General features: G+C 41.9%; 1 protein-coding gene across 1 annotated transcript; it reads right to left on the bottom strand.

The window, feature by feature from the left end:
- Window positions 1-6,858: 6,858 nt before the first annotated feature.
- METAP2 (methionyl aminopeptidase 2) lies at window positions 6,859-22,938 on the bottom strand. The gene is made up of 11 exons (XM_065742665.1): window positions 22,697-22,938; window positions 22,181-22,282; window positions 19,064-19,129; window positions 18,642-18,744; window positions 13,544-13,705; window positions 11,716-11,897; window positions 11,538-11,632; window positions 11,358-11,454; window positions 10,784-10,887; window positions 8,572-8,687; window positions 6,859-7,659 (listed from the first exon to the last, which is right to left on the bottom strand). The coding sequence occupies exons 1-11, from the start codon at window positions 22,854-22,856 to the stop codon at window positions 7,407-7,409; spliced, it is 1,440 nt and encodes a 479-aa protein (XP_065598737.1). The 5' UTR covers window positions 22,857-22,938; the 3' UTR covers window positions 6,859-7,406.
- Window positions 22,939-25,925: the final 2,987 nt, after the last annotated feature.

Genomic DNA, 25,925 nt, shown 5'->3' with positions numbered 1-25,925 from the left:
AATTTTTAATTTGCAATTGCAATGGTGGGCATTCCTGCTAACAGGAGCACTTCTGTGGGAACACCGTTACAGCTTCTGTGCTTACCCCCAGTCCTGTGTCCCCGCTGGCTGGGTACTCCAGGTTCACAATGTTACGGAAGATTTACACTTGTTAGTTACATTCTGACTCTTGTTAATTCCTGTTTTATCTTGCCACCAACCAGTCGCCATCCTGCTGTTTCCAAGATGTCTCTTCTTATTATACTGACAGTGTTTCTCTCTAAGGCCTCTTCCCTTCTGTCCAAAGGACTCTTTCTTTTGTTAAACGAAGAGCACCGGGGGTGTGTGTCAGGTCTTCCTGATGCCTCTTCAGGCAGGCAAGTTCCAACTTGCCTTCCCTTCCTTGGGCATGTCATGCGACAAAGTATTACATATATATTCATACTGGCTAGACATAAATTGTTACTAGCTATACCCATATATTGCTAATCAATTTGCAGTCTTTATTTCTAGTTTCTGTGATGCTAGATGGCCGCAGAGACCATAAAATAAAATACTTCTCCTGTTCTTATGCAGAAACAACATTCTAGTCCCATAATTCCCCATTTTTCTTTATACATTGTTGATTTCTGCAATTCTGTCTTTTAAATAATAACTTTAAGGCATTATCTTTTAAGGTCTCTTCCTCTTCTTCAGTTTCTTTGTTCCCCAGCTCCTCCAATATCATAATCACATCTGAGTATGGTGGTGGCTCCATTGGTGTTTGCTTCAATAGTGCTGTCTTGATCAGTCACTGTACCAGCCTCCTCACACAGGGGATATAACACAGCACCCAATGGCCGCCAGGCTCCTGCTACTGTAATCAAAGAAGAAAATATTTGGACTCCAACCATCCTGTGACGGAGGTATCTATTCCTGAATTTTCTGCCAATTCTTCAGCAAGGGTGGTAAGCCCTTGTAATGCCTTATTGTGCCATCTGGGGCTGTGTTACTGGGGATGAAGGTGTAACAGTTGATACCTAACATGTGCACACACTGTTCTTCAGCTACCATCGTATCTAGGGCAGGCCTTTTTCTCAGGCCATCCTACTCGTGGCATCTAGTTGTTCTGTAGTTCTCTCTATTGCACTTCTTTTTATATATAGATGGAGTTGATCCAGTCTACATTCTTGTTAATCATCATCCACCAAAAGAGTGACTCAAACCCTGCACCACTTTGATTTCTAGCCCTAAAGTCACGGGGGACAGCCCTGGATATCCTGACTGAATCTATATATCATCAAATGATTCCCCTAAGCTCCTTTTTCAAATGCCGTGGCAAACAAGTATGGCTAATTGAACAAGTGCCTCCCCAATTAGATGGGAAGATGGACTGTAAGATCTTCCCTCCACAGTATCACCAGAGATCCGCTCTGGGGATTTCTAATCGTGAATAGTTCCCTGCTGAATCCTCTGTAACGTTCAAGACCTCACTGCATAAGGAAGAATTCTCTATAGGCCTGGAAGCCTGTACCCCCTGCCATGAGAGGCAAGCTGTGTGGTTACCTGCGGCCATGGAGAACACAAGAGGGATCTTGACATCTGTATCTAGTAGAAAAGGTACCACCTGAACTACAGGCCACCCTGATGCACGAGCAGAGCAATTGCTGTGGCTGAGACTCTGGACAGTATACTTAATCTACTCTACCCAGGCATTAATGTCTGCATGCCCTGGTCCAGTTTCAAATGTTAAGATTCTTTATCTCTTTAACTGTCACAATCACAGGGTTTTTAGGAAGATCTTCCACCTCTTTTCTAATAATATATTTTTTCCCCATGCTGACCGTTCTGGCTGTTATCAGGGAATTGAATCCCATACAGCTATCTGGAATCTGGCTTTTGGATCTTTTCCACATATATCTACTCCAAGCCCAAAAGTGGTATTGACAAAATTGTTGGCCTTGTTCTCTGTTATTGTCACTGGATTACATTGTAAGGGCTGGCAATCTGATTGGGCAATTCCCTTCAACATACTCATTTTATCTTTCACTGAAAAGATGTGCCCATAAGGCATCAAATACCCCAGGTGTATATGTCCAACCTCAGTAGGCAGTTGTCCACCATACATTGTTCCATCCTTTACAAGGGAATCCCTTATTCATACCCAGCTCAGGACAGACATATTTATCTTTACTCCACTATAACAATGAAAACTTCTGTAGACACTAATTCTATCCAGGCTAAGCGACTCCCCTCTTACATATACTATTCATTTACTTCTTCAAAGAAAAGTTAATCTTTAACTTGCTTACACCAACTTTTCAAGATAAGAATTAGGAGGTAATTGTGAGAGGTTCTTCCTTGGCAACAGTTTGCTATGCTTCAGGGCTGGTGGGTACTTTTACTTGAGTGTAGTGAGTCCAACCTTTCTCAGCTGTCTTTACAGCTGTTTCAGTCGTTAGAAGTACTTGGACCAGTCCTTCCCAGTCAGGTTGCAGTGTTTTTTGTCTCCTTCCATGTCTGGATCAGGATCCAGTCTTTGGCTTGGAATGGGTGAATCAGAAATTCTGAAGGCAGTGTTTGTGCTAACAATCCTGGATCCTGAGAGACGATAAGGAGGAGGACAACCCAAGTATACAGTCTTTGAGAAACACATCTTGTGTCCAACTGTGGGATCCCATTTTTCTTGCCAGGGTAGGGCGACTCAAACATATGGAGAGACCCTCAAATCTTTTCAGGAAGCAGTTCTGATCCTTAACAAGACCAGTGATAACAATCCTCTTATCTTTTGGGCCGTTTTGTGCTTCCATTCCCAGAAAAATCAATATGCTTTTGACAGCTGTGGTTTAACCCCTAGCAGGTAGCCCAGAATCACAGTCATCTACTCACTGGCCTCCTCTTCCCAGTTCAATGGGGAAGAGAACAGGGGAAGAAAAGAATAAGGAAAACAAAAATAGTTGTAATAATAATAAATGGAACTTGTTTATTTATCCTATCTTGGATAGGATGCTCAGCTGTAGGCCCCACACAGTAGAGGGGAAAGGTGACCCCCCAAGTAACAACACAGAGCAGAGAATATCCCCCTGGCAGCCCAAGCCAGCTGTAACTTATTGTAACCAGAATCAGTTGGGAATGACTCCCCCAACCCTTTATTGCTGACTGAGGGCCATGTCATTTTGCTATAGCCAGAACTGCAGCTTTAGCCTGCAGGCATTCCTTTTGTTAATGCACCAGTCCCCTTTAACGATTGGCACAGTGATCTGCCAAACTGGTTACTCCAATGGGGGGGGACACCTTTCCCTTTTTTGCAGTGTTTAAAACAGACATCCTATAGGTGATCTCTCCAAAAATTTCCCCTTCCAACAAAGGTGCACCACCCAGCACAGAATAACAAACGGTGGCACAAAACACCAAAACCAACACCCCATTTCCCATCTCCACACCTAATGGTTTGAAAGACAGGTCTAGCCCCTGTCCTCCTGTGGCATCCATGGTCAACAACAACAAAACTTGTAATCTGGTTTCTGTGATGATGCTAGATGGCCCCAGAGACCATGAAATAAAATACTTACCTTGTTCTTATCCTGAAACATTCTATTCCCACACTACCACTAGCATTAACAGAACCGTGCATGGAGGAGAATCAGCAGGCCGGAATCATCAAGTCTTTCTCTAGCTGCAGCAGTTAATGCCAAGTAAATGTTAGTTGTGAAGTTATTTTGCATAATTCCTATGCAAATTGTTACCTCATCTTCTGCAAAGTTTATACCTCAATAAAATGCCTTGATGTGGACAGAAAACTATACGTGTACTGACAGCAGTTCTTTCTTTCTTACACTGTTTAAAAAAACCACACAAACACAACTTTGTCTAACTGTGCTTAAGGCATGATGTGTAGGACTGCTCTGGCCATCTGTCTGACAGGTTGCTGGTTGTGTTCCTAACTTCAACATCAGTCTTTTAGTGCCATCATAATATTAAGTTTCTGAAAGGTGCCATATTACAGCGAGCACTTAATGGCCGCTCTGGGGCTGCATGTCCAGCCCCACCAGCACTGCACTGTCCCCATCCCATACTACAGAAGGGGTTTGAAGTGGGCGAGGAGAAGCACCAGGGCAGCTCTGGTACTGGCTGCGTAGTGCGGACAGTCGCTGTCCTGTTACCTGCTAAGAAGCTTCCATCTGGGCTCTAATGCAACAGAGCTTTTTGGTTTGGGGCAAAGTCAAATTCACTTGGCTTTTGCAAACTGAAGTCACAATCTTCCAGCCCCTGGGGAGTAGGGATGGGCTTTAACCATGTAAAACTGGTGGAAGCTGCTACAGACTGGAAGCAGCGCTGCATCAGGAGGGCTGTTCAGTCAGCCAAACACAAGAGAAAGCAACTCGGTTATTGTATGGTCAGAAAACTAATACCTTTACTGCAACACAAGGCTTTGATAAACATTTGGTTTCATCATGAGACCATCCAGTACAGTCTGGTTATCAGACAGTATGGCCAGGGCTTCATCATTGCAGCCAGCAACAGGAAAAGGCAGCCTGAGCATCATGGAAGCGGTAGGGGAGTATTGATGTACCTGCATGTGGCACAAGGGGAAATGGAGTTCGCTTGCACCTCCGACTCATGCACACCCAGAATGGTCAGCAGCACAGAAAGCATCCAGACACACTTGGAGTGAATGGAAACAAACTATCCTGCATTCTCCCCAGGCAAGGTGCAAACAGACCCATGCTGTAAGCTTCGGATTAGTTACGTGCAGTCATCAGCTTCCCGAGGGAACAGCAAAAGGGGCCTGCAGGTATGGGCACCAGGAGGGACAAGAACTAGCCTCCATCTTCCTGCTACATTTAGGAAAGAGCAGCTGGACACCAGAGGAAGGCTGGAATTAACAGGCAAGTGGCTGAGAACTAAAGTGTATTCAGATTCCTCCTCTGAAGCAGCACATGCAGTAACCAAGCTTGTTACAGAAACAAAGCGAGCTGGAAACACCGTGCAATATCAGAGCTGGTTGTAGAGTCAAAAAGCATCAACAGCACGGTCCTATTGGCACAAATAGAGATAGCATCAGCCACCCTATCCTGCAACCCTGTTGATCAGAGCTCCTTTCACACTGCAACACGCCAAGTGCATACACACTTGGTTGCTTGTTTGGAAGTTAGGAGCCCACACACTTCCAGTTCACTGCTGGGATGCCAGGACTCCCAAAGGGTGACAACAAACACGTGTCAGGATTCTGTTTCATCCCTTTCCACAGATTATGGCGAGTTTCAAACAATATACCAAGAAAAAAAATAAACCCAGGCACTTAAATCTACTATGCTGACAGTACCTGACACCGCTCCCCTCTAAGCAACCACTCACATACTGGGGCTTTAAAGAAGCACAGCTATTACCAAAAGGCAAAGTGGGAAAGAACTGATATCTTTAAATCAATATGAGCTCTGTAAATAAATTAAGGCTGTCACTACAAAGGAGCAGGTCCCCCTGCTTCCTCAACAGACACACTTCAGACACTGTTACTGGTCTGTTAAAGCAGCTGTCGTTTTTGTTAGCAGTAAGAATGGAAAAAAATAAAAAGGATATGCCAGTCATTAGGTGAATATACAGTGCTGGAAGACGAGCTGTGACCTAGGCCTGACCCATAGGGTTTAATTCAACTTCCCCCTTGAGATTCCCCAGCTGTTCAGCACGTCAAGGAAATACCAAATATTCTGGGTTAGTTATGGGAGATCTTCCAGCGGTTGGAAAAAAACCCAATAAAACATCACATTTTCATTACCCTCACAACTTGACAAACCTAACACATTCTTTAAGGGGACTGGGAAACACATAAAAGCAATTTCACACTGAGCAAAAGGACAAAGAATACGAGGAGGTAGAAAATAATACTCACAGGTTGGTTTCAGTCTGAAGTTGCATGCTGCTCATAATAGCAATGGAGTCCACAGAAATCATTTGACATATTCCAATACATAGGAAGTCAAAACTGAAGACTTGGCATACTCAGAACTGAATCATATCATGTATCTCTACTCATGTTATCCTATTGTCCTGGAAAATGGTGATGACTGATCACTCTGTAAATCAGCACTGATGCTGCTACTAAATACTGGTGCTCTGGCTCTGGGTATCCATCAGGTGGCTATAAAGCAACACTCCCCTCCACCAGCAAGGTACAGGAAGAGAGATGAAAACCAGAAGCAAATTAAAACCACTTTCCCCCCAAACTCAACTCCAATCTTGCTTCTCTTGCCTCTTCCCTCAAGTAGTGCAGGGGCACGGAGATTAGAGCTTCTGTCAGCTCCTAACACCTTATCTCTGCCATTCCTTCTTCCTCATCCTCTTCTGATCCAGCGTGGGGTGGGTGCCTCCCACAGTATGCTGTCCTTCACAGCTGCTCCTACACAGGCTTCCCACAGGTGGTAGCTCTCAAGCACTACTCCAGTGTGGGTCCCCGGAGACCATAGTTGCTAGCAGACAGCCCACAGGCTGCAGCTTCCTTCAGGCCATGTCCACCTGCTCCAGCATGGGCTGCTCCTCCTGGGGCCGCAGGTACAGATCTGCTGTTCCTCTACGTGTTACACATAGGGACAGGCTGCATCACCATGATCCTTGGCTGCACAGATCATCTGCTCTGGCACCTGGAGAATCTTTCTTCCTTCGCTGACTCTGGTGTCCACAAGGGTTTCTCTCACATTTTCTCACTCTCTCAGCTGCTACACAGCATTTGTTATCCTGGAGGTACAACCATCTACTGCTGCACAGCAGGGTCTCTTTCCAGCAAGGCCACCCCTTCATCCCCCACTGCTACCAGAGCTTTGCCACATACACAACACAGCAACAAAATCCAAGGTTTCAAACTAAGGGTAAGACAGCTCCAGTTTCAAGACAAGAAATGGCAAATCAAGTTTGTAAAATATTTAATAGAGCAGTTTCCCAGCAGACTCCTGACCAGAATCGTAACCAGACTTCTAAAAAGTATATATATTTTTAGATCTGAAAATTTGTCTTTATTTTTTACAAAATGGATTCCAGGAAGTTTAAAAGGCAATACCATAGAGGACTTAGGCGCAGAAATCAGGTGTAGTCATTCAAAGCATTCAAGTAGGAATATGGTAATATAAATATCTGAAAAGCATCTTTTTTTTTTCCATAAATGTTCAAAACAAAATGTATATAACTCATTCCAAACTAAAAATTGAGCTTTATAGCACGTATTTCCCTGAACAGAAAAAAATAAGTAACTTTTTGAAATATTTCTAAAGGCCTGAAAGCTTTTTTCCTTGGTTAGTTACATTAGAAGACTTGCCTTTGATTAAATTACTTCCTTTCCAAATACGGAAAGTATTACATCGGTCCACTGTTAAAACAGACAATACGTTGCAAATTAATTCTGGCATAGTAGGTTCCAACAAAGCCTAGTGTATAAAGGTGCTGAGGTGGCTTTGAGTTTAGTAGTCATCGCCTCTGCTGACGACCTCTTTGCAGGTGGGGCGCAGCAGGATGGTGTGCTCGAACTGCGCCGTGTACGAGCCTTTAATGTCGCACAGGGGAGGATAGGGATCCACGATGCCCAGGTCGCACAGGTTCTTCAATGCCATCAGGTATTTGCTCTCCCCCAGGCGATCCAGCCATCTGCGGCAGAAGGCAAGAGTACCAAAGTTTTCATTGATGACGTTTAGCAAGTGCTTGGCCCTCGGAAGCCTGAGGGAAGGAAGAAGAATGCATTTCAGACAAAGGCAGCGCCACCAAGCATTCACTGCAGAACTTCCAAACAGTAACTGAGAAAAAAAGGTTCCCATTTCCGAGTATTTCAGGGCCGCTGAGCCTTGTGATGCCCTTCTACACTGATCACATTTTGTGCTCGCAAGAGAAAGTGCATTTTCCTGTTGCAGAAAGACATCCTTCCAAACAAGCCTGCATGCTCCAAACACAGCGACCAGGCATTCCCAACAGAGGAAGTTACAGTGGGAGCACATCGCCATCTAACTACTGATGCCAAATGAAACGCAGTGACAGGAATCATTCCTCCAGCCCTTATTTTAAGTCTGCTCACACTCCCCCTTTTTTCACATTATTACACCGTTCCACGGAGATAGAACAGAAACCCCAGAGACCTACTGTGTTTCTAACATAATGGAAAGGGCCACAAGTCTCAAAAATGCTTCAGTGAACCCCAGAAAGCAATGCCCTGTTTCATTTCAGAGCAATACACCCAAAGTGGAACTTAATAACCACTCAGTATTTTCACAACACGAGTGACCCTGAGTAACTGATAAACTCCTGGAACAACAACACGACAAGGATTACAGCACACGGCCGTAATACAGACACTGATTTTATTAATTAATCAATGCATTTTATATACAGACTAATAGACCAAGAATGCCTGTAAGTCATTATAACTATCAAAATCACCCATGATCACGGACCTTCTCCACTTCCAGATACTCTGGAATAGCTCACGTTGTTCCATGTACGATCAGAGCACAGATGCTCATTCCAGAGCACATTTCCTAACACACCAACTTTGACAGCATCATTAATCAAAGAACCTGTACCATACAAAATCTGAGTTCAGAGAGGGCAGTACAATAAACTTAACAGCAACCCAACCTTATTGGCACATGCCCCACGTCGAAGTTCTTCATGTAATGGGAACACTCCATATCATCATGAACAACACCTTTTCCTGTGCTACCGAAGGTTTCTATAGCATATACTTCACCTTCCTAAGAAGGAGAGACAGGGAAAAAGAAAGATAACATGTTACAATGCAAAAGTAAATGACACCAAGCCACTCTGCTGTAACCATCTCAGTATAACCTATGAACAGAAGCAATTAAATGGAAATAGATTCAATCACCAAGTTAGAGGAAAAATTCAATATTGAGACTCCACTCAGTGAATTCACAGACATCTCAATAATCAGCTATTTTCATTAATACAATTTTATTTCTTTCAACCATAAATATCAGCATGTTTTTAGCCAGTCTGCCAAAGTCACTGGAGTTGAATGTTGCCAAAGTGTACATCTAAATAGCTAACAAAGGACATCCTACTGTGAAACATTTGCTGGGTGAAAGTAATTCTCCTTTCTTATTTACAGAGAAGTCCTCTTGGAAATGTACTACCCAGACAGAGCAAGTAGATACTGATGGCAGACTTATCATATTGAAGAACTTTCTACCCAGCTTCTGCAAGAATTTTGTGTTAACAGCTGCTAGTACAAACCCTTAACCTGCTCATTCCCACTCTACCAGATGAAAGTCACAACTCAAAAATAAGAAGTCGTATGAAAAAAAAAAAAGTAACAGCCTTCAAATTAAGGGCAAGCTCTTAGAGATGTCACTGAATATTCAGCTGCTCTAATCAAAGAAAAAAGACAAAAACAACCAACCAACCCACATACAAAATATCACCACCAAAACTCACATCCGCTTTTCAGAATAAAGACTCAGAGGCAGCACTCCTCTGTCACGAAGAACTCACGAGGTTGCAGTTTGGTGCTATACTTAGCACAGTACAGTAAAAGCCTGGCTATGCTCCACATCCTTCACTGGCAAAATGTACTGTCTTTAATGGTGCAAGGTTGTGTCCTAAGTAACCTCTAGAAGCTGAATAAATTAAAAGAGCCTTCTCCCCAGTGTCTGGATGTTCAACTAAAACAGACTCAATGCTAAGTTTTACACCAGTAATACCATTGATGATGATACAAGACATTGACAATGCCATAGTAAGATGGCTATGACACATGCAAGTGCTTCTCACACCTTGCTTTCTCAGTACTCTGTTCTTTCTGCACATCCTTACAGACAAGGAGATAACAATATGGATGTTTTTTGTTCATATTGTTAACAACATTCATAATTTTTGGATAATGTGAGTAAGCCTTATCTATTATAAAAAAAACTAACACCATTCAGCCCATATCTCTGCCTACTCAGCTCTCATTCTCTTCTGATAGGCTTACTAGTGATTATTGCTTATTGTTGGTCAGGCTTAAAACTAAATTGAAAGCTTCTTATTGTATTAACAATCTTTTAATTAAGTCTTCTCATCTTATTAGAACACAAGTTTACATCAAAATAGAGTTATGTATTTCAATACTGTCTTTGTGATGAGCATAGTCTGCTGCATCACGTAGAGCTATTTCTCTTCCCTTGACCCAAACTCCTGTCCAAACAACACCATCCACCTATCTCACATTAACTAAAAACAGGCTTTGCTATTTTGCAGCTGCAAAGAACACCACACTGGAAGCTTTCCAATAAAGGTACTGTGGTAACTTTATTAGTTATTTATTTATTTATTTATTTATTTACTTTATTTATAACTATATTTAAGGGTAGCTATAGACTAGATATTAGGAAGAAATGCTTTTCTGTGAGGGTGGTGAAACACTGGAACAGGTTGCCCAGAGAGGCTGTAGATGCCCCCCCTCCCTGGAAGCGGTCAAGACCAGCCTGGATAGGACTTTGAGGAACCTTGTCTAGAGGGAGGCATCACTGCCTATAGTAAGGGACTGGAACTAGGTGATCTTAAGGGTCCCTTCCAACCCAAACCATTCCATGTTTCATATCTAACTGTATCCACAAAAAGTCTTCCATAGCTACAACACGACATAGATATTTCCCAAGAATTAACTGAGCAACGAAAATGTGAAGGACCATCTTTATTGGAACCTCTGTGGTCCCTCTCTCAAGGTCACCCCAAAAATCTCACCTTCTGTCCTTTTCCCCCTGCATCAGGACTACATTACACAGGACAGTTATTCTTTCAGGGACAGTTGAGAAATAAAGAAAGAAGACTTCATAACTCCACTGACCTCCATTCTCGTGGCTTCTCCTCCTTTCACAATGGGCACAGTCTTTCCAGCATGTATCCTGTACGGTCCAATTGAGTGTCCATTCAAATTGCGAATTGGTTTCACTTTTGAAGGAAAACATTAACATTACAGGCAACCTCCTAAACACTGCTAAACCTCTCTGATGCAATTTATTTGATGAGTCCGTACTAGAAGCACAGCAGCGACTCAACATATTGCAAAGGGGCAAAACAGAATTATCCATTCACCTTGTACAAATTTCAACCAAGTGACATAGCTGTGTATGCTATAAATACAACTTTATCAAAGATTAGCAACTTCAGCAATGAGAAAAGTAATTTATAAAGCAAGAATCAAGTTATTTGTGAATTCTGAAACAGCTTTTTCATGCTTCATCTTATCAATTATAAATACATCACTTGGCAGGACGAGCAAAGAGCATTCCTTTGGAGTGCAGCAAGCCAGACAAGAGTGTATTTATGTGTTACTCACGTTACTTCTATTACAGAAGTCTTCTCAATACAAATACACGTGTTCTGAGAATCATTACTCTCACACAAAGAAAAGAACTTGCCTTGGTATGTTTTGCCATCAATTTCAACTTCGTAAGACTCCATAACTTCTTGTATGGCCTCCCCCACATCACAGAGACGTACATCTATTCCAGCACACTGAAAAGAAAGCGTAAATACAAACAGAAATTTGCAAGGCTCATTGAAGAAGACTTGCTAGATGATTTGCAGAATTATCATACCTTTATTCCTGTATTAGTGGCATCCTTTACAGCTTCTAATAGTCTGTCATATTTTGGATTGAACGTGACTGTAAAAGCGCAGTCAATAATACGACCTGAAAGCAACAGAAGCCACTTAACTCCAAAGTCTCTGCACTGAAACAGGTTTACAAAATCATAATCATACACGAGAACTAACCACTAATGTGTGTCCCAAAGTCTATTTTGCAAATATCATCATACTGCAGCACTGTTGGATCTCCGGCATTGGGGGTGTAGTGGGCAGCACAATTATTCAGAGAGCACCCGGTAGGAAATGCAAGACCTGCATTCAAACCATTTTCCTTTATCAGCTTACGCGAGCAGTCTTCTAGCTTTTCACTGAAGGGCAGAGGGTAGAGAGAAGAAAAAAACAGTTTTCATTAATACTTCTTATGGCAACTTCAAATAAACAAGAACAAGACCCCAGAAAAAAATAGAATAGTTTCAATCTGAAATCTTCAGGTACTTATGGGCTAACTACAAAGAGGCTCCAGACTGGAAAAATAAGCACAAGATAACTACCTCCAGTTCTCTATATGGTTTCTTCTACCCTTTAGCAGGCAAAATGCAGCACTTTACTTCATTTTTAATCTAAACGTAACTCATTCTTCCAGAGTAACAGAAGCCATACAATTAAAAGTTCGGGCAAATTAAACGCCTCGCTGTTTTTCCTTGAAGTTATATCCTGGTAACTGTTAAAACAATGCAACTCTCTCATTTCCTCATTAAAATCATTTTAAAGAAGGACAATATATTTTAAATTGAAAGATTACCTACAATAAAACAGCACCTTTCAAGACCAGCCTTTGCTCCTGGCTTTTGTCTATTCTCAAGCTTTCAGCCACTGGAAGACTACAGATGCATATCTATCAGTGCATACCCCTGTAGTCACAGTGAATGATTTAAAACTGCAAATCACATCAGTGCAGCATATTCTGACTTCATTTAAGAATTCTATTCACTCAGAGCAGTCTGGAAAAAAGAGTTTATGTTAATAGGTAAGTTCCCACAGATCTAAGTATCCTATGAAGAAAAGTCATGTTTTGAGAAAATTATTGCTTATAACTCAAACAGTCAAACTATGTAACTCAACATGACAGATTTGTTTCAGCCTGAATAACAATTACTAAGGTAGCTGTTTGTCTCTCAGTTTCCCTGACAGCATATTATTTCTTTCCTTTACCCTCGCAGTTACCTTAGGGGCTCAGCTCTAATAAGCTTTCTTTTTATCTTACTCTTGTCAGCACAGCCCTCAGTTATATCAGGCTGAAAGCACCTGACTTTGGTAGCTAAACTGCTCTGGAGCTGTGTAGTACTTGGGACTGTAAACATTCGCTCCAGATAAACTGAAGAACAGGGAAAGGAAAGTGTAAAGAGAATCAGTCTGGGCAAATTGTTTCTTTAAACTTGACCTTCACCACATTTATTTTAAGTAATTCATTCAACTATTTCTTATCAGCTGAGAACATTAGTCAGAGAAGACAGAATATGGACTGTTTCTACCTGCTCTGGACTGCATGTACACCCATACAATTTTCAAGTCTGTTAACCCACTCCAGTCTCAGACTGCAGCTATACTGCTTGTCTACACAGCATCTCACTTACAATACCAGCAAAGCCAGAATATCTACTGTTATCACTGCTTCTCTCTGAGCACTGCTGCCTAACTTAGGCACAAGAGTGGCAAGAGTACAGAAGACTAAAAAACAACTCATGCTCATAGTAACTGAAGATATCTGAAAGCTGTTTGAAAATCAGTACAACCCCAAGCCTTGTAAAGCTGTATAAGTTAAGAATATGACATAGGAAAAAATTAAGAAAATAAGGAGGGATACTGGTTGTGTATTTCAAAACACAAATCCCCACAACGATCCTAACACCATCAATTAAGTACAAATAGAAGAAATAGAGACCAAATTCCCCCCTGCGTGAGATAAAGACGAAATATCAACAGCACAGGGCTTTGAGAAGAATTGTGTCCTCACCAGATTTCTATCATTGTCATTCCAGGTTTTATCCAGCTCATAACGTATTTCCTCACTTGTCTGTGTGCCTCTGCAGCCTCCCGAAAATCATTCCAGATCTCCTCACTAGCCTGGTCCAGTGCCTTCTTCTCTTCGCTAGTTATTCTCCATGCTGCAGTCCGCCTTCAAAATAAAACACATCGTGAGAAGTTACTATAAACATCACCACAGTAGCAGTTATAACTTCTGAAGTGCAAAGGGTTTAGTTAATCAGACAGGCCTACACTTCCACGCAACAGAAGAGACCCTCTTTTATAAAGTCTTCAGAATAAAGGAGGCCTATAAAAATTAATCAGCACCACAAGCTGGCACCTGTACAAGGTGATAACCTTGAGGGAAAAAATTATGTATATGTACAAATTTAACCTATTTATGTTGTGAACAAAATTACTCTTTTACATTATCAAAAGCCTTACTTCCAAACCTTTTAAAAACCTCACAGTACTCCTGAAGGATGCACAACTGTCCTCAGAGAGATGGAAGAGACCTATAAAAATCAGTATCGATGCCCACAATTCTACCTTGAGCTTGACACTTTCACCCAACCTCATCATACTCAAGGAACAATACTTGATGCAGCGTGGAGCTGCTGTAAGAAACACCAGAAAGTCACTTTCCACATTTGCTGGACCACAAATTAACATGGTGAGAAAAAAAAAGAGAACTTAACACACAAAGTGAACTCCAGCTCATTGATGATTTGACAGAACAAATACAAGAATCATTCTGAAGACTGAATATAGTTTTGAGGGTTTTTTCTTATTCTGCAAGAGACCATACAACTACAATTCCAAGAGAAAAAAGGTAATTTCAGCATTCAATCATCTGTCAGAACCCAGGAAAAGGGCCACTCTTTTGACTACAAAATACAAGATAACCTTCAAACAAAGCTGAAGGAGTGCAGAGAGAGAAATTCCATGATCACTGTTCTCAGTGTGGCACAACAAGATGGAAAAGGCATGCTGCAGAAAAGTGTAGGGAGAGGGACTCACAGGTCCTTGCATGCTGCTCCAGACTGCAGCAGGGATCACCCTCTGGTATAAGGAGTGCAGGCAGTACTCCATCAGCAGCAATGGACTGCAAACTGGCAGGAAAGCTTCGCACTCTATTTTGGCACAGTCACTTTGTGAGAAACAACTAGGGGATGAAACAGCCTTTACATTTCAAAATACTTCATCAGACCCAAAGCCAGAGACCCTGCTGCAACAGATGCGCCACTTTCATCCAGGAGTTCAAGGAACGTAGCTACCAGAAGTCCTGCTTGGGCCTAGGCCCTTAGGACATGTGCCAAGGGGGAGGTGAAAGCCTAAAAATAAATACCAACCAACCAAAGGTCTCACACCAAACATTACATCTTCCAACAGAAACAGCGGAAGATAATCCTTCCTGAGGAGCTTCTCATTGTTCTGGCTACCACATAACTCAGTGTAAGAAGTCCACCTCCTGCTCCAAGCCATTTGTTGCCACCTTTCCACTTGAGTTCACAGTCTCCAGTTTACATGAGTGCAACTCTTTACAAGACTGTGCTGTAAATTAACAATAGTGGTATGAACCCTAGAAAGCAATTCCCTCAGATTATTTAAACCCAGATATTAGCAAAGGGACAGAAGCAAGGAAGCAAAGACAAGAACTTCTGCCAGCTTCACCAAAAATCAGTACATCATGAAACACTGCTCACAACTTCTCTGCCCTTCATGTGATCATTTCAGATTTTTAACAAAACACAAGCCTTTAAACAGAGCTCAATATCTAAGCTACAAAAATATCAAAGCTTAACCCACTGTCCATACAAAAATTGACTTTTTAAAACTCTTCCTCCTGAAAATTGAACGATTCTCATTTCTAGTTCAATTTCTTGTGGAATATATGCAATTCTAGACGGATGAGGAACTAATTTAGAAAGCACGTGACACCAGGAGTTCAGAGTAGAAGCACAAGTCTTTTTGAAAGCAAAAACAAAAGTCTTTCAATCTCTGCATGAGTAGCAGAAGCTGCACAGAAATGCCTTAACAATATTAAAAAACAAAACTGTTATTCAGAATAGGAAATATTCTGCCACTAGTATAGGAATAGGAAATATTCAGCTACTAATATAAACAATTGCTTACGGACCCACTTCCAAGTCCAATACTACAGCAGTGTGAAACTGCAGCCTGAAAGGCCAACAGTATCCTGGGCTGCAGCAAGAGGGGCAGCTGGCAGGGAAAGGGAGGAAGGTGTTCCCCTCTACTCTGCCCTTGCGAGGCCCCAGCTGGAGTACTGCATCCAGGTCTGGGACCCTCAGTGTAAGAAGGATGCAGAGCTGCTGGAGTGGGCCCAGAGAGATAATCAAAAGGCTGGAGCACCTACACTACAAAGAAAGGCTCAAGGACTTGGGATTGATAGCCTGGAGAAGAGAAGGCTCCAAGAGCCTTCACTGTGGCCTTCCTCTTGAAGAGTTTGTAAGTAGGAGAGGGACCACTATTTACACAGTCTGACAGTGACAGGACAAGGGAGAGTGGCTTTAAAAGAGAAGAGATTTAGTTTAGATGTTAGGAAGAAATGTTTTACTCAGAGGGTGGGGTGAGGTGTCGGAACAGGCTGCCCAGAGAAGCTGTGGATGCCCCACTGCAGGAGGCATTCAAGACCAGGTTGGATGGAATACTGACCAACCTGATCTCTAGTGGTTGGCAACCCTGCCCACAGCACTGGGGTTGGAACTGCATGATCTTTAAGGTTCCCTCCAACCAACACCATTACACAATTCTATGAGAAAAAACAAACATATTTTCCTTAACAAAATTATATATGGAAACTAACTTAAGTTCCTTAGAAGACTATGTTCTTCTTTCTCTCTTTTAGTACAGAGGAATATAATATAATTATGATATTCATACTATAATTTCCCAAATTGCTTACACAACATCTCTCTGAATGTGCCATATGCATATAAAGACACTGCAGTCTTAAGCATGAAATGTCTGTTCCTCAATTATCTCTTCAGGACTACCACGTGAGAGTCCTATCATGAGCAAGCTAACACTGTGCACATGAAGAACACAGTCATTTATAAATAAAAGCACACCTTGTGATCACATTGCAGTCATTAAAGGGAAGGCTGCCTCAAAAATTAACTTCAAAGAAGCAAAGCCATACTTTCTGTGAGTCCCTGACTGCAATGTGCTGGACTCCTAACTGCACTGCATACACTCCATGAGAAACTGGCACTGGCTTTAAGCAATCAATAAAAAGCATTTCAAAAATGTTATTTTTCAAATACTGTTCATCTTCTCCCCTCTCTCTGAACTTCTTTCTCCAGAGTTTTGTTCCATGGTTTCATGGAAAGTTTTTAGAATTATACTTGGGTGTTTTCATTCAGATTTTCCTGCAATTCAAGCTAACTCCCTCTCCCCACAAACAAGTTGGAAACCTCACTCAACTGCTATATCCTAGTCCCTAACAAAGCATAATAAGGAAAAGGTAGTAGCTTATACAAATATGTGAATCTCTGCTGTAGTAAGCCAGTAGAAGTTACTGCCTGTTTTATGATACTGCACATAATTCCTTTGTCACTAAGAACTGTAAAAAAAAAAACAAAAACTAACAACAGTGTAGGTTAGAGTATCTACATAAATAAGCAAAGAGCAGCAAAGTGCAAAAGATGCCACCCTGACTTCCACCTTTTCCTCTTCAGTCTAATCACAGATCCATTTGGGAACTACAATTATTTTTACTATCTCAATCAAACATTCAGATTAAAACTTAGTTTTAGTAGTAAAAAAACCATTTGTAATAACTAACTCTTCTTCTTTGGTCATTCCAATAGTTTCAGGGAATAAAAAGTTATACTTTAAGAACTTTTATTCCCTCCCATTTCTGAAAATATAATGTAAGAGGTATAACACAAAGGTAACAATTAAAAGGAATAAAGAGCATTAATGACAAAATACTACTTAGTGACATAAGAATAGAAGTCCACAAGAGAGCAGGGAGCTTGCAGCATGCAAATGCACTGCTCTGTATCTGTTACCACCTTTAAGATCTTCAAAACAGGAACTAAAGAGGCCAAGAGAACGACTACAGGACACTTGCATACAGGGAAAGTTCTACATATGGAAAAGTTTATGAAAGCTTTAGAAAAGTAGAGGTGAAAGGCACAGCACTTTTTCCCCATCTAAGATTATGCTTTACTTTCAGTTTTCATTTATGAGCTTCAAAACAGTCCCAACCTGAAAAAGTCAGATTTGAAATGTTTTCACTATCTATCTCACTCTGTTTAAACACTCTGCTACTCCAAACCTCAAGTTAGCAATTTGATTTGTGGAAAGACAGGCAGAAGTAACTAAAAAGAAGAAAAAAAATCCCCTCAGTAACAGTTCACAGCTAAGAAAAATACTGAGCACTGCACTATTCAGACTATCTAGGGGGTTTATAAAAAGGAGCTCATTTAATTGGGGGAAGATTAACATGTAGGAAGAATCTTGTTAACCAGGGAATTGGCTTTCATTTGGATCAACTCAAAGATACTGAAAGCATTATGTAGGGGAGGGAGGAAATAAAAAGCCTTAAAAAATAACAAAACACATAATCGTGTTCCCAGTCAGTTAACAATACTGTCTATACATTTTCTCATTCCTCAGGGTACACTCTACTTCAATAAACAGCAGGAAAGGGGGAAAGAAAGGAACGAAACAAAAATTCATCTGTCATGCAATAGATAAACTGCTACATAACTATCTCTCATCTCACTAAACTTCAAACCTTCAGCCTGTCCTACTTCATACTGGAGAACTGCAAGCTGTCTACTTACCTTCCTGTTGGATCCCTGGTCTCAAGGATCCCTGCCTCAGGGCAATTCTGTTCATAAAAACTGTACCTTAACTAAAGGGATGGGGATGAAAGACCCTGAAGTTGTGGCCTGCAGACTTTTATTCATTGAGCTGTTAGATGGTTCAGTTTAAAAAAAAAAAACAAAAAACACACAACTCACTTTTGAATTCGTCCATTTAGCTGCACATCGAAAGTCTGCAATCCAATACATGCAGATGACATTATAGCGTCCTACACTTGAAATACTTACCCATCTTGTGTTGGTGGATATTGGCATTCTTCTCCCTTCGGGTAAACGTTGCTGGGAAATAGATCACATATCGGAATAGAAGGTGGATCTGTCTGAACCTTAGCTGTTGAGTACAATTGTTAAGAGCATTATTTCTGGTTTGCCTTGTATCCTAAGTATGTTGTTTCAAACTTGAAAATTCAACAACACACATTACTTAAGATCTCCTTTTCAGAACTTGGGCTTCTACCCAGAGGATATCACGTCACGATGACCTCACATAATCTTATTTGGCCAACACTCAAGGTGGCATTCAGGGATACTGAAGAGAAGGAAACAGCCAAACTTAGCCTACAGACCCAAATCTGTTTCAATCGTCAAAAACAGTACAAGCTTAGCAAAAAAATGCAAAGTCTATCCTTCATTTTCTGTTTGATACCTACGTCCTTTCTTCTTTTTCTTCTTCTTCTTCTTTTTCCCTGCTGCTCCATCTCCTTCACCCTCCCCATCTACAGAGAAACAAAAGAGCTCAGATGAACGTAAAACAAAGAACCAATTTCAAACGACAAACAAAACCACCTGGACAATCCAGAAACATTTCTTCCGCAGTAAAATTTAAGAGATTAAATAAAGACATTTAGAAGCTGCCATCAAACCATTAGCATTTTCAGTCCCTACACTAAACATGCATGTAAGAAAATTCTTCAAAAAATGACTTGAACATATCACCAATCACGGAAAGAGCTTTCAGGAACTCCTACTTCAAATAATCTCTTCTTCATCCACCCCAAAAGATGCCTATAGGATTGGGGAAAGGCATGTGAGAACTGTACTAGGCACAGCTAACAAAAAACTGAGAACCACTGTTACAAACACATCTTCACCATTCTTCAGTTAAAGGAACTTTACCAACAAAAAACAGTTAAAAAGATAGTAGTATACAGGTCAGAAGGGGGTCAGTCTGGAGAGAACAGAGTGACCACAAGCACTGAGCGAAAGCACTGACTATGGAATATGTATCTTTTAGAGGCATTCACACAACACAGCTACAATCAACCAAGCCACATTACATTCACACTTGAGTGCTAACAATGACCCTATGGACTTCACATATGGTTGCCTCTAATGCTTAGTTACTTCATACACAAGGAGGCATTTATCTAACGTGCTACTGTCTAACTAAACCTTCGTGGGTAGAGTTCTAGTTATCCAAACAAAAAGAAAAGCTCTATGTGTGAAGTGAAAAGTAAAATCAGGAGAACTTCCGGAGACAAGCTAGTCCAAGCACTGCTGTTTGAACACACATATACTGAAATTCCTATTTGCTCATTTATTTAAAATAAACACAACAACAAAACTGACCAGCTGTAGCCACTACACGTCAAGCCTCTTGTGATGGTCAGTGTCATTCAAGTCCTTACATGACAGTGATTGTTGTAATCTTGCAGCTGGGGTAAATTTCAGAGATGCACCTATGCCCAGCTCATTTTATCATTAAGTATTTTTTTAATTAAAGAAACAACAACAAAAATGTGAAAGCATAAATACTTTTAACAACAGTGCAGTCCAGAAAACCAGGTTCTCCATCAAACCGTATCACACATGCAGCTGACAACACTTAATAGTGCATATATTAATTTTCTATAACATGGTACCTTTGCCACATTTCTTTTGACCTTGAGTCACATTTTAGACATGACTCCAGTTAATTCCAAGAGTGAGATTTAGATTTATTTCCCTGCCTACCCACAACCCTTAGGCCTAAACTGCAAAAAAATAAAATAAAAAAATACAGCATTCCTCTCTTAAATGTTCTCATTGTTGCCATTTGCTTATCATGGCTTTTTTGTACATCGCTGCACAGGAATTTGTCATTTGTAAGCAAAACTAACCAGGCCTATGCCTTCATGTCCTTGAAGACTGCTGCAGACTAACTGTGCTGCCAGGAACATCACTACTGCCTCTAACCAACATCCATCTGCCTTCTGCTTGTTTAGCCAGGATTGAAATAACTCTTCACCAGAAAAGCAACTGAAGATCATCGTGAAACTGAAGCCCTTCCTTATGCCATTGTGGTATAGATATTAATAACTTACTACCATGCATAAATGTTATCCCTCAGTATGTTTTAACACTGCTGCAGAAATCTGAAAAGCACTTCCTAATTTGCAGATTTCAAGAAGCACAGTCTTATTTCTGAGGCCACAGGGCTCCAGGCTCATAAAGAAAATAAAAAGGGAAGGGGGAGCATTGCTGGCTTTTATCTAAACATAGCATCACACTTTTAAGTAACACCTCTAGGATTACACATTACAATGGCAAATTGTGAGTACAGGCACAACACAGACCTGTTTTATAAAACAGCGTAGTCTTCTCATGAAAAAAATATCATTCTTCTTCTAAAAATATACCAGAATTTTATATGAGGAAAATAGGAAGCTTACTACTTCAGCAAGAGCATCACTTCACATTTTCAGTTTCTTAATCCTTTCTAATACAGTAGTGTGAATTAAAATAGTATAAAGAGCATAAAAGAACACAGCATTGTTATTTGTAGATGAAATCTTATTTCTCCTGAGATGAAGCTCATTCTCATGTGGAATTCTTTTAATGATACAAAACGTTCACCAGCCTCCTCAATACAGCCTACTTCAGTGGCAATAAAGACAAAGCACATGTTGGATTACCTTTCATTCCATTAGAACACGCTAAGGAAATCAGTAACACAGAACTGAATGCTGTAAACAGTTTAATAATATTCAGAGCACCGTTTATTTGTAAATTTCTGCACCTAATTTATTCATTTAAATGGCAAATCCCAAAAACAGCCTATTAAGTTTCCTCAGGAGAATGACAAGGGACATTTTAAGATGTCGAATGGACTTTTAATGCTAATTCTCAAGAAGGAAGCTAAACAACTAACTTGAGAAATGTATTTTTAAAACTCCTATTTCCATTTAACATCATTCATTAAAATAAATGAAGTACAGTATTTTTTTAGCTGATGATCCACAGAAAAGAGGCGTCCAGCCTGGAAATACTGGACACTCCAAGGGTACTTGGTTAGAACACCAGCTGTGCAGCATTGGCAGCACACGTGTATGCCTTGCTTACATATTCATCTCTCCCCAGGTCAGTTCTAATGACAATTCAGAACAGCACGTTTAGTCACCAGTAAAGACTCTAAGATGTCAACTGAAGAGCTCCCATGTAGTTTTCTATTTTTCTGTTCTAAATCAAGAATAAGAGATGTAAACTGGAATATAACTTTTTGTTGCCCCCAGTAATATAAATGAGAATACAGTACGCCTTCAATTTCTCTGCAGTAATAAGATCCTTGCAAACAAGCAGCTTTAACAAAGCTGTTATCCTAGATGTTTTTTGTTTTCTAATATTTATGGATGCCTGACAGCTCAACTGTAGCAACAGACGTACAAACCTAAACATACAAGAAGTATACAAATGTAAACCACGGGCCTCTGTAGGTTTGTTAAGACAGAGTCTAGGAGAGGGCTCAAAGTGGAAACGCTGAGTGAAAGAACTGAATGAATGCCACTTGCCTTCATCATCATCATCTTTGTCCTTCTCCTCCAGCACTTGTTTATCCAACTTCTTCGCTACATCATCAAGATCGCCTTCCATTTCTTTATCTGCTTCTTGTCCTGTCGGTACGACAAAAGCACAGCTCCACATTAGTACGCTAACAGCCCCCAAACCTTTCCTAAGCCAGCGTGCTCCGGCCGCCCTACAGACACCACAACACACGCGGGCGGGTTTTCGTCATCTTTTTTAAGCAGATGCGACGCGTGATTCCGCGCTCCCTCCGCGCTACGCAACCCGCGGCCGCGCTGTTCCCGAGCGATACAGCGGCCGTGCAACCACCGCCCTGCAGCCCAGCCCAGCCCAGCCCAGCCCAGCCCGCGTGCCCGCAGCTGCTACAGCTCTCCGCGCCTCCACCACCCCGCGGCCGCCCTTCCCCTCACGGCACACGAGCGGCCGAGGCACCCTCCCTCTCTGCGCCCTCCCCCGGAGCCCGCCAGCCACGAGCCCACGGCTCCCCTCGGCCCGGCCCCTACCCGCGGGGCCCACTTTGCCCTTCTTCTTCTTCTTGCGCTTCTTCTTGGCGCCATCCTCCGCGCCCGGCCCCGCCGCGCCGTCTCTGTCCTCGTGCTCTGGCGGCAGCTCGCCGTTCAGGTGCTCGTCCGCCTCGCCGCCCGCCTGCCCCACGCCCGCCATGTCGCCGCGGCCGCGCCGCCTCCACGCACGGGGCGAGCAGAGCGGCGGGGCCGGGCCTCGGCTCTATGACGAACGCGGGGCACGCCGGGAACGCTGGAGGACTGCGCCGGGAGCGGGGCGGAGCGCGGATCCCTCCGTGCCTTCCTCCTCGCCCCGCCCCGCTCGGGGCGCGTGGGGCTGAGGAGGTGGTTTATTGTACTTTCTATTAATGGATGCTGCGTTTTCCCATTTCATGCCCTACCGAACAGCGTGACAGTATCAAACAGCGGGCAGAAGTGATGCGTGAAAACTACCCTTAGCTGGAGGAAGATACTGATTTTTGTACTCCCTTACAGTGTCTGTTGGTTGTTTTTAAGCACCTGCCTCACGCAGGCACTGGCTGTGGGAAAGGTTGAGTCCAAAACACACGGTAACTAAGCAGCAGGACTTGAAGCACTGTCCGCAAAAACACCCTCCTACTATTTTCATTCCACGGAAGCAGCTCCCATGGCACCGTTTTCCAGGCAGAAGAAGATCTGATCTTCAGGAAAAAAGCTTCTTTCAGAGTGGGTTATGTTTTAATTTGTTGTTGTTGCTGCTGTTTTCAAGCCGTATATATGTGAGGAAGTGGCATGGAGTGGAGGGAAGACTTATCTCTGACAGCTGCAGGTTCATTGTAGAAAGAGGAGGAGGGAGAACTGAAGTGCACCTGTCTGAACAGAAGGAGGTTGTATTTGTTTTTCTGTTTGTATTTCTGGAGATGATGCCATTATTTATGTGTTTACAGCACTTCAGCTCTTCTTCCTAGCTTAGGCCCAATGCTCATAGCCCTTGCTCAGCTCCAAAAATCAGTTGAGGTAGGTGGGACAGTCGTTCTGACACACGGTTCAATATCAGGCCGAATTCCTTCATGTGGAAAAATTGGCACCTGCTGACATACACTGACACTTGCTGGAGACCAAACTGTGGATGTGAGCACTGTGAGGTGGTGGCTGGTGCAATTCAGCAGTGATGACAGTGGCAGCGAGTGACCTCTCCTAGTGCAGATTGTTACGAGCTCAGCATGGAGGCTTTTGTTCATTTTGTTCTTTATTTACAGCTAGTTGTGGTGACTGTGTTGAAAAATTTTGTAGCTGATAGTTTTCTCTAGCCAGTAGCAGTGTTGTGCTTTTTAATCTGTTGTAATTTCCATGGAAATAATTAGCAGGCATTACTTTTGGAGCAGCCTTTGCGGCCCTAGACAATTCCTCTTCACTCAGTGCAGTCCAGACAAGCCAAGAGGTTGGACACCCATTTGTTAGCATGAGCAAGATAAAGGGCACCCTTTCTTCTGAAACTATTCCTTCTCTTAAAAGCTTGATGAAGTAGTTTGATCAAATTTGAAGGTAACAAAAGCAGACGAATTATTCTCATCTAATACTGTTTACTGTGGACTTCTTTCCACACCCCATGGTGTTCCCTTTTTTCTATCAGTTTGATTACAGCCTTTCATCAATAATCCAAACATCCTGGCATGCATCAGCTAGTGTCACAACAGTGCCCCTGGGAGGCCAGACATTGCATCAAAGGATGCAATGAGTGCTTCTGAAGAGAAGCAAATTTCATGTCTTAAAGCTACCTTGAGAATCACAGAACATTGTTTATACACTCACACTGTGACATAGTAAATGCTCTCCATCTTGCATGAATTGAGATATACATTACCAATATATATAAAGTAAGTCAGTTAGTTGCCTCTGGAGTTCATTTTAAAAATTATTTCTAAATGACAGGATTCAAATAAACAGAGCAGTCTGATGTCTGAACCTGTGCTTCAAAAAGACATCTTACATTTCTGTGACAAGGAGCTTGTACTAAAGTTTGTTGGTGAAAACTGGAATGAATTAGGCATGTGTGCAGGTAGATTCATACAATCATAGCATCGTAGAATGGCCTGGGTTGAAAAGGATCTCAAAGATCATGTAGTTTCAACCCCCCTGCCAAGGGCAGGGTCACCAACCAGGCTGCCCAGAGCCACATCCAGCCTTGCCTCGAGTGCCGCCAGGGATGGGGCATCCACAACCTCTCTGGGCAACCTGTTCAAGTGGGTCACCACCCTCTGAGTGAAAAACTTCCTCCTGGCATCCAACCTATACCTCCCCTATCTTAGATTAAAACCATTCCCCCTTGTCCAGTCACTATCAGCTATGTGCATTAGAATGTGCTATAGTGAGGGATGCCCCAGATGACAAAACCCTGTGCCTTTGTGCACAGAGAGTGATGGAAAGTTGCACAGAATCAGAGTTTGCCACAGTGGTATCTTTGAAATCTGCTTTTAATATTCATGACAGTCATAAAAAATGTTTTTGAATAAAAGCATATTTAATGACAGTCACTGAGTCATACCTCTGGACAAAACCAGTCTTCTTTTTCATGTAACAAACTAACTGAGACGTTATCTGTTCTATAAAGTCACAGTTAGCCATGTCTCATAAAGACACTGTTTTGGAGTGGTATACATCTAAATGAACAAAAACTGATACTCAGGTTTTCAATTTTTTAATTGACTTCCTATAATTTAGTCCCCTGACATGTGAATGCATTCCTATTTGTACAAGTAGTGTTTCATATAATATTTGAAACAGATTTTCAGTACCTTACACAGAAAATAATGGCTCAGCTTCACTGCTAGTGTAAAAAGAATGAACAGTTTCTTGCTCACAGCCTGCTGATGTAACTGTATTCCCTTAGAGTGTTTCAGCCCTTGCTCATCTTTGGGCTAATGGAACCTACAGTACCTATAGCTGCAGTGCCAGAGGCAGGACCCATACTTCTTTGACTAGGTGATTTCTTTCATTTCCAGGACATTGTTCTACTTCCCTCCTCCTCTTCACTCATCCTCCAGGGATAAATTGGAAACATTTATTTTGTTTTAGATGAAAGCTAGAATGAAAGAGAGGGACAAGGAGATGTCAGAAATGTCCTCATATTGCAACGCACTCACTACAAATCCTCATCCCACCAGCTTTACTCCCAGGTAATGGTATCGCGCCAGTAGTGGTGGGAGCAGGCAAGTTTCTGTAAACTAGTTTTTCAGCAAAGATGCAAATG

The sequence above is a fragment of the Cyrtonyx montezumae genome, unplaced genomic scaffold (assembly GCF_038088225.1).
Source record: "Cyrtonyx montezumae isolate F1298 unplaced genomic scaffold, pur_monq_1.0 scaffold_3, whole genome shotgun sequence".
NCBI lineage: Eukaryota > Metazoa > Chordata > Aves > Galliformes > Odontophoridae > Cyrtonyx > Cyrtonyx montezumae.
This window is presented reverse-complemented; position numbering and strand designations above follow the sequence as displayed.

What these genes read in the sequence shown, in the direction of transcription:
- METAP2 (XM_065742665.1), bottom strand. Translation starts at nt 22,856, where the DNA reads ATGGCGGGCGTGGGGCAGGCGGGCGGCGAGGCGGACGAGCACCTGAAC. An exon ending in GAAGAAAAAGAAGAAAGGAC is followed by an intron (nt 18,745 to 19,063) that starts GTAGGTATCAAA and finishes TGTACTCAACAG; the next exon opens with CTAAGGTTCAGACAGATCCA. An exon ending in CTTTGGGACACACATTAGTG is followed by an intron (nt 11,633 to 11,715) that starts GTTAGTTCTCGT and finishes TGTTGCTTTCAG; the next exon opens with GTCGTATTATTGACTGCGCT.